Source organism: Mytilus edulis, chromosome 2, assembly GCF_963676685.1.
Source record: "Mytilus edulis chromosome 2, xbMytEdul2.2, whole genome shotgun sequence".
NCBI classification, from domain to species: domain Eukaryota; kingdom Metazoa; phylum Mollusca; class Bivalvia; order Mytilida; family Mytilidae; genus Mytilus; species Mytilus edulis.
The window spans coordinates 104,026,701-104,040,452 of NC_092345.1; the positions used below are offsets into that span (position 1 = coordinate 104,026,701).

General features: G+C 30.9%; 1 protein-coding gene across 1 annotated transcript; it reads left to right on the plus strand.

Annotated features, from left to right (window-relative positions):
• Positions 1-6,734: 6,734 nt before the first annotated feature.
• Positions 6,735-13,458, plus strand: LOC139513762 (retinal homeobox protein Rx-A-like). The gene is made up of 5 exons (XM_071302546.1): positions 6,735-6,874; positions 7,064-7,124; positions 7,755-7,878; positions 11,701-11,770; positions 12,870-13,458. Exons 1-5 carry the CDS (start codon positions 6,853-6,855, stop codon positions 13,178-13,180), a joined length of 588 nt encoding a protein of 195 aa, XP_071158647.1. The 5' UTR covers positions 6,735-6,852; the 3' UTR covers positions 13,181-13,458.
• The last annotated feature ends 294 nt before the right edge of the window (positions 13,459-13,752 follow it).

Sequence of the window (13,752 nt, forward strand, 5' to 3'; positions counted from 1 at the left end):
GCAATTGCGTTAAGATAATATTTAATTTCCTTGGGCCGTACAAATAAAACGTTTCAATTTTACATAATAGACTATCGTTTTTTAATTCTTTCTTAAATTTAGAAATAGAGTCGACACTGCGAATTTTTGGATCAAGTTTATTCCATTCACGTATAGTAGAGGGAATAAACGATTCAGTAGTAAGGGAAAGTCTTCAAAATGGAACAATAATATCATGACCATTTCGCAACGGGTAGTTGGTTATACTTTGTACACAAGGAGGTACAAGATTACATAGATATTCTGGTGCATGCTTTTGGTTCATGTTATAAAACATCTGTAATTTTCTTCTCCTTCTTTCAAAAAGAGATTCCCAGCCAACCTCAGAATATAAAGTTTCAGTTTTTGTAAATATTGGTAGACCTGTTACTATTCTTGCGGCCTCTAATTGCATTTTTTCTAATTTATGAGAGTAGCCTATTCCATAATTATCCCACACTTCCGTGGCATATTCAAAAATGGGTCGAATAAAAAACTAAGTTTAGTTTTTCTACATTATTTCGAAACAATCGGTATTTAAGTTTACGTAAAACATGTAAGTGATTCTTTACACTTATAATTATACTTTCAATATGATTGTTCCATTTTGTGTCACTACTGAAATTAACTCCCAGGTGCTTATGAGATGTACTTAAAGGTATATTTTTACCATTTAAGGAAAAGCTATTGGTCTGGAGTCTCAATATTTGAAAAAATCATAATTTCGGTTTTATCTGGGTTAAATGACATAAGCCATTTAGAAGACCAAACATCCAGCTCTTTCAAGTCGCGATCGATAACAGATTTAATCTGTTCTCCGTCGTTACCAGAATAATTGAATGATGTGTCGTCAGCAAATAGCCGACACAGTGAAGTAAGCTTATCAGCAATATCATTAATATATAAGACAAAGAGAAGAGGGCCCAGAACTGATCCCTGGGGAACACCAGCTGAGACATTACAGAAGGAAGAAGACGAGTTATTTAATACTACCATTGCCTTTAATTATCAATTGAATATGATCATATATCAAGCATACTGGACATTTCGACGGCCTCGACATTCTATGAGAGAAATTCCAAATGCAATTGAAAAAAATATTAAGGTTAGATTGACAATTTCCAACGTGAATGATTAAGATTGAGGGAACTGAATCCAACCAAAGTTGACCTGGTCTTTACAGTAACGAAGAGAATAATTCGTTTCTCATTTATTGCTTTTATCATAATTTTTTTACTGTCTCATATTTTCCCATGCTGTGAGCTTTCGTAGATTACTGTATTTTGTTCATTATTGGAGGTCGTACAATGTACTATAATTGCTTAGATCCAAGTCCTTCCATCTCTTGTGAATTGTTATCAAATTGACAAGTTTACCACACCTCTTTATTTCTATAGTTGGAAAATAGCTGACTATCACCGAGGGTATCAGCAGCCCAGTAGTCAGCACTTTTTGTGCTGACATGAATTATCATTGATATGGTTATATTTATAAATTAACTGTTTACAAAATTTAGAATTTTTGAAATACTAAGGCTTTTCTACCTCAGGCATAGATTAACTTAGCTGGATTTGGCAAAACTTTTAGGAATTTTGATCCTCAATGCTCTTCAACTTCGTACTTTATTTGGCCTTTTTACAAAATTTTTGGATTCGAGAGTCACTGATGAGTCTTTTGTAGACGAAACGCGAGTCTGGCGTATATACAAAATTTAGTCCTGGTATCTATGATGAGTTTATTCACAAGGTTGTAACTTCAGAGAGAACTATATAGAGCAATCAAAAATCAAATTTAAAAAATTATTGTTTCGAACTTATTACTTTAAATTCCTAAAATTGTACATAGAAAAGTATCCTGAAAGCATTTCAGATTAAAATTGACAGCCAAAGTTTATTGCTGGTTTTCAGGATAATTTGATTGCATGTTTTTGTTTCGTTTTGACAACAATCATGATGTATTTACTCCTCAACATTAAGATTATTGTTTTGATTTTCTTTTAAACTATTTTCATCCGTTTTAGATTTGTGTAAATGTTGAGATTATTGAAGTTAAATGCTAATTCTTATTGCCGCTTTTATTGTGTAATTCTTTATTTCTTGTTATTTTTGTCCCATAACGAATGATTGAAATGTGAAAGTATCAAACATAAAAGCCGATTTTTCATTTCTGGAATTTGAGTTGACAATTATCCCTTTTCAGTTTTAATGGTGTCTGGGTTTAATTCCATTGTTATTTGATACTAACTGTTTTCTTACAAAATGTATTGTTGAATCTATATGTATCGAGTAGAATTGAAAGCCTAACTTGTGTGATCTCGAGTGGAGCGATTGAAAAACAAGTATGGTCTCGTGTAGAACGATCGAATAACTAGTAGGGTCTCGAGTAGAAATGACGGTCTTATAAAAGTATGTACGCTAATAATAAATGGCCCCATGGCTTTCTATTTCCTCAATTACGAGTTGTCACAGATCTTTTATCTTAAGTTCAAATAAAGTTCAAATAAAGTGAATACATGTCAAAGCAAAACCTTCTGGTGTCTTGTACTGAAAAAACAACATACCTGTAATGTTATATAAGAGAGAACTGGTTCCCAGGCAAAATGTACCTTCCCTTTTAAATTTCATGCCATTTCTTTATCATTCAAAATTATCAGTCAAAAATTGTTCTACAATGATCACCATTCATGCGACTTTTATTTTAAACAAAAAATATTAAAATATTCTACTCATTTTAAAAGTTACACCCATGCGTATGAACTATTTTGTGTTAAATATGTACTAATTTCTGGTATATGTGCCGTCTGGCCGGGCCCGAATTAGTGGTGTTACACCTTACACTGTGGTCTCGAGTAGAACTTTTGAATAACTAGTATTGTCACCAGTAGAACTTACTGTCTACTAGTGTGGTGTCGAGTAGAACGATTGAATAACTAGTATGGTCTCGTTAGAACTGACGGTATAATAGTTGGATTCGAGTAGAACTGATAAAGTAACCAGTGTGGTCTCGGGTAAAGCTGATAACATAACTATAATGTAGTCACGAGTAGAACTGGATGCCTACTTGTGTGGTCTCAAGAAGACCTGATGTAATAACTAGTGACGTCTCGAGTATATCTGATAGAGTAACAAGTGTGGTCTCGAGAAGACCTAATTGAACAACTAGTGTGGTCTCGAATAGAACTGTAGGCCTACAAGTGTGGTCTCGAATAGAACCAATGACCAACTAGTTTAGTCTCGAAAAGACCTGATAGAATAACTAGTGACTTCTCGAGTAAAACTGATAGAGTACGTAACTAGTGTGGTCTCGAGAAAACCTTATTGAATAACTAATTAATGTGTGGTCTCGAATAGAACTGATTGCCTACTAGTGGTGTCTCGAATATAACTAATGGCCAACTAGTGACGTCTTGAGTAGAACTGATAGAATGACTAGTGAGGTCTGAGGTCTGGAGTAGAACTGACGATCTTCTAGTGTGATCATGAGTAGAACTTATAGAATAACTAGTGAGTTCTTCAATAATAACTGATAGAATAACTAGTATGATCATCTCGGTTAGAACTGTTGTGCTCTAATATGTTTTCTAGTCAACACGATTCTTGAAGAAAATGCAGGTTTTGGAATTAGCGTGTGTGCTATTATTGGCGTAAAATTAATGTAAACAGGTATAATGCTAATGTTAATTAAAATTAAACGTTATTCAAATTTGTAGGTCAATATCTTAGGGAACGATCATTTAACTTAAAGGGGTGGTTATGTTTTTTCCGAGAAAAAAATATTCTGATCCCCAATTTGATAAATAAAAAAATATTCTGGTCCAGCAGATGACAAAAAAAACCTTCTGATTGTGTTAAATTTTGAAAAATATAAATTGATTGATAACGTCGAAAAACTAAATAAATTTGATTAGATAATTAGAAAGTAAGTTTGCTTATTCAAGCATGCACTTTTCCAAACAAAATATACCCTGAAAAGTTTAAACTGACCTCATTTGTAAATAATTTATGGTTTTATGTATAGATGTTAGACAGTTATTACCCATAATTCACTTATACAGCAGTCAACATCGCACGCAACAGGCATCAACCAGTTCGCGATTCGCATTTGATAAGTACTGAATTGACGTAAAGGCATAGCTTTGGTATTCTGTGTTCTTGTTTTTGATATTTACCCGATAATTATGATTCACTTAAATAATATTTATATTCTAATACATCTTTTATTAAAGACAAAAACAAATTTAAATTCAATTATTCACTTAACAAAGCCTTAAATATTCCTACTGCTTCAATAAATGCAACGATAAATATCTTTTATTATATTGTTTATCTGAGCTGGTTTCATCTAAATGGCAGATTCTTTTTAGATAAGCTGTTCACATTCACATGAAATTCAATTTACAAAGCCATTTGACACAATTATTTAAAGGAAGAAAGATTGATATTAAATATAAATGTTGTTTTTTGGTTTAATAAATCAAATTAGTAGGAACAAAATTATTTTAGAATTAGAAAATCAGTTGAATTTAAAATAAAACGTTAGCAAGTTGATGTGCTCGCTGCAAAAATTTACATATTTAAATATCAGTCTGTGTAGTATTCAATATGTTGGGGGGAGGGGACTCTGTACAATTGGTTCGAATTTTATACATCAAACTGATTGTTCATAATTAAAAATGCATGCATTCTCGTTGTGACTTTGAGACATGCGAAACATATTCTGTTCCTTTGCTTTTGGATTTTGCGTGTCAAGATTTGGAGTCGAGGACTAGCTTTTCTTTTTTTATTAGGCTATGTAAATTTATTGCAGTATATCATGGGAATTTTATATAACCTTTTCTGTAAAAAGTCGCATGTTAACTCAAAAAGAGAATTTATTTCTGTTTTAATCCTGTATAATTCCAATGCAGTTAGTCAGTTTAATCGTCATTTTTTTACATCTCTATAAATACTGATTTTATCATTCTGACATTTATGTCTTTAGAACAGGTGCCCTTGTCTATAATTGGACAAAATATCCATCAAGTTTACAACTATTTAACAGTGCAGATTAAATCTATTTGTGTTAGACCAATGTCATTTACAAAAGGTTGGTCACTTGATCTTTTTAGATCATTTAATTTAAATCAATTCTAGTGAATAAATTGTCAAAACAGTCAGAGACAAATACGGTATAATATATATTGTATTAAATATTCAGAAAAGCAATAAGTTTTCTTCTCTCTCTGTATATGGACAGTCTAATGCATTTTAAGTCATTTCTCTCCAGATGTTTCTTTTCATGGTGAAATATCTCCAAACATATGATACTTTATAAGCCAAAAAATAAGAATAAATTGATATTAATCATTTATATTTATGATAAATATGAGTACAGGTAAACTGGCATAAATGAATTCCGAATTCCGAATATTTGCGTAATTAATACATTGGGGTCGGGGGGGGGGGGGGGGGGGATTGGCGCAAACTAGTGATACCCCTGAAAAACAGTAATTGGCGAAAAAAAGACTCCTGTCGTATTATATGTGTAAGTAGAACAGTATTACTGTTAGTTTTTAATTAAATAAAAATGATTTAAATTTTGTAAAGGCAGCATAATATTCATGTTAGAACTACAAATCAGAGAAACTCTGATTCTACTGTCTAAATATAAGACAATCACAGGCAAAAGAAACTGGCACTGATAAATGCATTGTGTAACTAACAAATTACGTACTGCAAAAAAAAAAGTAGAAAACAGCTACATTTGAAATTAGAATATATTAATATAAATAAGTTTTATACCTTCCTTTTTATGAGGTAAATAGCTCAGACATATTACTGAAGGGTATAAATCTATCACCGACATTTTACATTGTACTTCGGATTACCACTATGTTGCCACTTCCAAAATATTTTCGAGATAAAAATAATAATTGGCATTTTTAATATAAATTTATCAAATAACATGCATTAAATTTCTGCGGGACAATTCAATAACTGATAAAATACTCGCATCGTGTGAAGTAATTGTAGTATTGTCTTTTGTGTTTACCTGCGGTGCATGTAGTATAGTCTAATGCAAACAATTATGACACTGCCAGCATCTGTTGAAACGACAATCATTTTCTGATTCCAAAGCAACTTTTTTAACATATTTTTTAAAGGTATCTATGTTCAATGCATGAGTCAGTCGAACATTACATAATCATTTACAAATTATTTCTTTAGATAATGTACATTATAAAATCATTGTAATTAATTAGTATAATTATACCAATCAAAATCTTTCCTATAACATTTAACTGTGGTATAGTCGCTAATTTCATCGTTGATCTTTTAATAAAACATCAATTGTTTAAAGATGAGGGCTGTTAATTTACAATCGCCGCCAGTTTCCACGAGGGTCTAACAGGAGATCAGAATTGACATGTCTCCGCACTATTAAGTGTCCACCCTTTTTTCAGGAATCATTCTCAACCGTCTATCATACGGAGCAACAATCAAATGCACGTATTGTAAATCTCTTTCTTTATAAGTCCCTTGTCAATCCAAAATCTAACATAATGGGAATTGGTCTACCCCTGTCATCCCATCATTAATCGTAAATATCAATTTGATGTTCGTTTCATGAAATTGACACGCACTTGTGGTGACGAAATTAATCGCTCGCTTAATGCCAATTATTGATATAAGAGACCCACGTCCCATTGTTAATAATCGCGTTATTAGTGGTAATTTCTCTGGCATTAAAATTTCTGGATTTGGTCCATTCTTTGAAGTATAATATATAAATAACCATGTAATTTTCATTTATTAAATCATATTCCGTACGACAGTAACAAGTTGGTTTGTCGTTATGAAAGTTCATTCCGTAAATGGTAGGTTTGTTTATTTCACTTTTATTGTAACTTGCAAAAAATGATTTGTTTAATAACGAAATTATATTTATTGAGAAAAAAAAATGAACATTTCAATAAATAATATACTTCTGTCCTACTGTTTTCACTTTTTCTTCTAAATTTACAACACTAACTATTTGTTAATTTACTTTTTCTATTTACCTCTAGGTGTGCTATCTGATATGAAATATTTTCATCACCTTGACGATACAAAGAAACCCCGTCACAGGTACCAGTGATATTACTTTAATTTTTACATTTTAGTTTGTATATTGCATGTTTATAAAATAAACTGTGTAGTTTTTTCATGAGGCTTTATGAAATATCTAGTTGATTTATTCAGAATGTTAAGCTTTAGAATGCAAATAAACACCCATATTTTGTTAATAGCTTTTTTTCAATAATGTGTATGTGAAGTAAAAGCACTAGAAAAATGTACAAATAAATGAAAAAGCGACTTATCTTCGCCCGATAGACAAAATCTAAATGTTTGATCTTATTATATCATTCTCCCTCAATGATCCATGTGTTACCTTCTTCTTGTGTTAATTGTTTTTTGTAAATACATACAATAAATGGTTACTGATGGAAATGACTGGACCACACAATCCTTTGTTAACATTCGTAATAATTGGGTTTTTAATTCTTTTAAGTGTCTTACCGTCGAACTAGTTTTTTTACATGACAGGTGATCTAAACATTTATAATTTAGTAAAAAATAGTATATAGATTCAGGTTAGCAATATATTTTTGAAAAATAAAAATCATCAAACATATTAACTTTTAAAATATTTTGATAAAAAAAACACTTGTAATCCATTGTTATGTTTCAACTTTTTTTTCATTCTAATTGTTTCAGAACTACATTTTCTCCTTTCCAATTGAAAGAAATGGAAAAGTCTTTTCGTAAAGCGCCATATCCCGATGTTGTAACAAGAGATGAACTAGCAAAGAAATTAAATCTCGCAGAATCACGTGTTCAGGTAGGTAGATTTTTCAGATATAAAGTAGCCCCTTTACCGGGTGCACTTTCAACCAAGGCATAAGTGGATAGGATTAGAAAATTCTTTTATTGTCACGACGTATGCCACTAACACTGACTAGTATTTTGACCTTTTAATTTTTTGTTGTTCTTTCTTGAAATTATGCTTTATTTTTCTTTCTTTATTTGTTGTTTATATCTATAGATATATATTATATGTATGAATTATGTATATTATATTTATCAAGATCAATAAAAACCGGATTTTGATTCTGTATTCTGTTTTCTCCAGTACTTCCCTGTTCTTTTGTTGGCCGCGGAATAACGTTACTATATAACTAATATTTATTCTATATACCAAATTCTAATAAGACGTTCTTCTTTAGCTTTGGTAACAAAGCCATATTCTAATTCCAAAAAACATGGGCTTCACGTCATATAACAATCACTTTTCCATTGTGGCGTCAGATATTATGCAGTCAAAATTTTACTGGAATCTGTTTGATGTCCAGTAATGGCGGGAAAATAGCGATGGTTTTACACTTAATATGAGAAAATATAAAGATGATTTCTTACAAATATGTCGAGAGTTATTAATTCCGATACCAAAATAGACTCGGGTTATTTGAATGAATCTATTTTCTTAAAGGGGCACTAGCTGTAAAATTCATGTTCACCAATTTAATTCAAAATAATATAAAACATTTATCCAAACTATTAAAAGTCTTAAATAAATAAATAACAGGGCACGAGCAGTAGAATACGTAGCTTCGTTTCGTGTGTATATTAGTCCGGACGCAATCTAATTAATTATCGAGTTGACCTCTAAAGTCACGAGATGACCATATAAGCGATGTAATTAAAACATAGATATAGATATAAATAGATTAAGCAAACTCGTGCTGTTGGATTATTATATTATGTATCTATTTAATTTCAGTTTATAGATGAAAAATAAATGTTAAACTTCGTTTTTACCTGTAAAAGAACGAATTTTTGTGGATCGAATCAGTCAATCAAATTATTTATCTTTGTTTCACTTTCAATGTTACATTCTTTTCCTTTAAATAACTTGAAACATACAATTCAAGTGTTATCCATCTCAAGCTAAGGGGTTAAATTGAAGTTCACATGAATACGGATTCAATGAGGTCGAATTATTCACTTGCGAGTGAATAATTCAAAATCGATGATTTTTAGCTTATTTTGACAAAAATGAACCATAATGGCTTCTCAAAGCTAATTATTATTTCACTATTTGCATTTTATTATTGATTGAGCAAATAAAAAAAGATATTAGATTTTTTTATACATCTCGTAGCTAGTGCCCCTTTAAGGTAGATCATAGGTATATATTTCTTGAGATAGAATTTTCTTATACTTTGCCAAAATTAAGATTTACTATGCTCTTTTTCAAAAATCTAATAAAAAGATTGGATCGCCGTACAATTTTCCAAGCTAGGAGTCCCTGAAAATTGCCTAAATTTGGTTAGATTGTTCACGAAAAACACATTTGTGTGCATGAAAAGAAAACTATGAGATATAATTTTAAAATAAATTGTGAGAAGATAGGTTTCAGTTGTACTGATTTCTTTGATTCTCTTATACGAGTTTGGTGTACGCAGAAAGGCTTTAATTGTAGACTCAAAAACTATTCTAACAGGAAATATTAAAGCTCTACTTTAAGGAAAATTATGTGTACATGGTTTACCAAAAGATATATTTTCAGGCATAGAAAAATATTTTTATGTCAGTTCTTATTAATTTTATTAGCGATTCAAAATATTAGTTTTTATCATTCTTTTTAATAGAACAATACAGCAATATTTTTAAAACAGTACTCTTTTTTTTAATTGATACTAGTACTAGTATCATAAATTAATTTTCTTATTATTAAAGACGGTGAAATGAAATAACAAAACCAATCATTTAAAAAAAAATGAGTTTCAAGCACAGAACAAAATGCCTCATTTCATTGCCTTCTTGGTTATAACATGAACAAATTACTTTCTATTCGTTCATTTGTATGTAGAAAGATTCGGACAGCGCCTGTTTATGGATTATAGATCTATACTTTATCAAGATTCAAGATTTCAAGATTTTATTGTAAAGCAACGCTCAGACACATAAATGTGTAACATGAGGTACATATATACAATGGTAAACATGATTTATAATACAAAGGTAACATTAAAAAAAAAAAATTAAAAACAATATAATTTAAAAAAAAAAACAACAATAAAAAAAATAAAAAAAATAAGACAAATTAATATACATATCACAATAAGTTATTCAGCTTTTTGATAAAAGATGCCACCTGTCTATATAAATTGACATTACAGTAAGATAACATTACAGACAATTTCTGTTTACTTGGATGCTTCGTATAATAACTAGGGATATGTTGTTCTCTAAAAGTAACCAGTTGAGGAGACTTGCATATAAAAAGATAGTGAAATTCGTCTCCTACACTTTCTTTACATATGTGACATTTTCTGTCCTCCGCCGGAATATTGTGCCAACGCCCAGTTTCAATGGGAATTTTTATATTAGACGTTCTTAATTTTGTCATCCAGATTCTTGCATTTTCCGGTATTTTTATTAAATAATTTTCAAATCCAAAACAGTTTTTATAACTAGAATAAAATACACCTCGGGAAGATAATTGGACATCTTGATGCCATTTTTGTATACATTGGTCTTGTAAAACCTGTTTTATCAGATGCTTGTAGTCAGCACTATCTTGATTGACACAGGGCTGTTTTACTCATTATTTTTATTCACCATTTATGGGCACTATGTTTTCATGTCTATGCGTCCGTGCGTTCGTCCGTCTGTTTGTCTTTCTATTCGTCTGTTCGTCTGTCCGGCTTCAGGTTTAAGTTTTTTGTCAAGGTAGATTTTGATGAAGTTGAAGTACAATCAACTTGAAACTTGGTACACATGTTCCATATTGTATGATAATTTTAATGCCAATGCCACATTATATTTTTTACCCCAATTGCACGGTCCACTGAACATAGAAAATGATAGTACGAGTGGGATATCCGTGTCAGTCTATGTACACATTCGTGTTTATAATATTTCAATTCTATTCTTTATTTACAATAAGAAAAACAAAATATGTCTTACATGAGGACAAATTACAAACAAAAGATAACAACAGTCATGATTTCTTTAACCTTACGGCATATCCGATTTCATGCTTCTTTTTTAGGGGGAGGGGAGATTCACGTTATTCAATCTTCCATTTTCTTTGTATTTTGTGTACTGTTGTTAATTCTTTCGTGTTTATTTTTCGTTTTTACCAACAATATATTGGGTCGTTCTTTTCCCTCCTTTTAGTTAAATTTGCCATCTTACAAAATATTAAGATTTTTTTTCGAACAGTGAAATACGGATTCATGTTATTCAAAGATCATTTGGATTATTTTGAATTGTTTGTTAGAAAAAAATCATTGATGATTATTTATGTTCATTGTTTGGCCTAGTTTACTTATCCTGAGAGGAATATGTCATTGCATTAGTTTTGACCTTGCATATAAATCAGTGTTTACAGTACTACATATTTTTATAGCGAATAGCCCATCGATTTCGTTAGCCTACGTCTGACCTTGTGTAAAAACAATGTTCAATCTTTTTTTTATTGACCTTGTGAACTGTTTAGGCTTTTAATGCTACAAGTGATCGGACATCGGATTCCTCCATATGAAAGGTACGACATCAAAATACCACCTTTGACAGATTCAATATTTTATTAGAGACATAACCCTAGTGACAGCTCTCGGTGAATGAAATGTAAACACTTTTTTTATCATTCCAGATTTGGTTTCAAAATAGACGCGCGAAATGGAGGAAAGGTATAACTCCACGTGTTGAAATTAACCAGGATGGTAGGTTCTTTAATACATCATCAACAGTCTTTTTATATTCATTCCTCCTCCTCCTACTCCTGCTCCTCCTCCTCCTCCTCCTCCTCTTAAAAGCGAATTCACACACTTTGTAGGTCTTTGACGATTTTTTATTTTAGTTCATTTATAAGTTTTGGAGTTTAGTATGGCCTCCATTATCACTGAACTAGTACTATTTTTTGTTAAGGGGCCAGCTGAATCAGCCTTCGGGTCCGGGTGATCTTGCTGTATTCAAGAGCCATTGGTGGCCTTCGGTTGTTTTGGGGTGTTTTTTTTATCTTTGTTCGGGTTGTTGTCTCCTTGACGCATTCCTCATTTCCATTCTCAATTATACAAAAGCATTTTTGAATTTTCTAAAACTCAATTAAGCTTTTATAAAGAAATGATAAACAAACGTTCATTTAAATCAAGAATCCCTTTTCTGTTCCTTGTACATTTATATTTGTAGAAGGAACCGGTTAAGAATAAACAAACATAATCATATTTGAGGGTTTGGCTTTAACTGTGATATGTTGATGTATATTCCTTTTTGAAGAAAAAGAAAATTAAAATGTTCAAAAAGATTGATAATCCATCAAATAAACTCATCTTAGATACTAGAATTAAAATTTTATATTTACGCCAGACGCGGGTTTCGTCTAAAAAAAAGACTCATCAGTGACGCTCGAATAAAAAAATGTTTAAAAGGCCAAATAGAGTACAAAGTTGAAGAGCATTGAGAACCAAAAACTCCTAAAAATTTTGCCAAATACAGCTATAAAGGTAATCTATTCCTGAGGTAGAAAAGCCGTAGTTTTTCAAAAATTCAAAGTTTTGTTAACAGTTAATTTATAATTATGAACATACATGTATCAATGATAACTCAAGTCAACACAGAAGTTTGAAACACCAGATACGAAGTTCGAAACTCGGCATCTGAATTTTAATAACGAAATTCAATACTAGTATACGAAATAACCGACTAAAGGAGATAATATCGCAATGAACTATAAAGTAAAGTGTAAAGTCTAAGAAGATTCTTCAAATTCATGTGTTTCTTCACTGTTGGACAATCTTTAACTTATTAAAATATATATTGTAGACATTCAAAGTTTACCAGATGAATCCATGAAACCCAACGCAGAACAAACAGAAAATGAGTTGGTTCAAGAGTTCCCCAGACCTGAATGGAATCCATGGGGATTTCTCGGAAACTATACATTCCTGTCCCAGCCTTGGTATGGGAGATACGCTGATTATGAATTAGCTCATCGTAGTTCGTTCCACCAGAACTTTAATATTTCCAAGGACTATGCATCATGCTACTCTCCCATGAACCTTGTCAAAACTAATGATTCATCAGCTAATTTGGAGAATGAATCATCAGAAATAACAAAACCTGGAGCCATATAAATTATCGTAATAATCGGGGCAATGACTATTTATTATCATATTTATTAAATTACAATCCTGGTATTTGAAATATATATTTTATATAAATTCTTAAATGAGTTAAACAACGTATTTACTATGTAAAATACTTATTTATTTTTATATATAATTTGCCGTTACGTTACAGAATGAGAGTGAATAAATACCAAATTACATCATAGAATAGTAATACATCTTATAACCTCAGTTTATAACAAATGTCATTGACTGTATTGATTTTTAAAACTTTTTGAATAGTTTGTTCTTTTTTGAATATTTTACAACAAGATTGATCAAGCAAAATAATGAGGAGCTGCTAAAAACTTTTGAAACTCGGAACAACGTCGTCACAGAGATGAATGGTTTTCATAAGTTATTGTAAAATTGATTTGAAGGTCAAAAGCCTTAGGTTATGGATGACTTTGACCTTAAACAAAGTTGTTATATAAATTCAAAAGCTGTTTATAGAATTGATGCAATAGGAATATGTACATGCTAATTTGTAATAAGATTTGATTACAAAAAAAATATAAAATAATTAATTAAAATTATAT

Bases quoted from the DNA above. Each gene is read 5' to 3' on its own strand.
- LOC139513762 (XM_071302546.1), top strand. From the start codon at position 6,853: ATGAAAGTTCATTCCGTAAATG. The intron at 6,875-7,063 runs GTAGGTTTGTTT...ATTTACCTCTAG, and splicing joins GAAAGTTCATTCCGTAAATG to GTGTGCTATCTGATATGAAA. The intron at 11,771-12,869 runs GTAGGTTCTTTA...TATATATTGTAG, and splicing joins TGTTGAAATTAACCAGGATG to ACATTCAAAGTTTACCAGAT.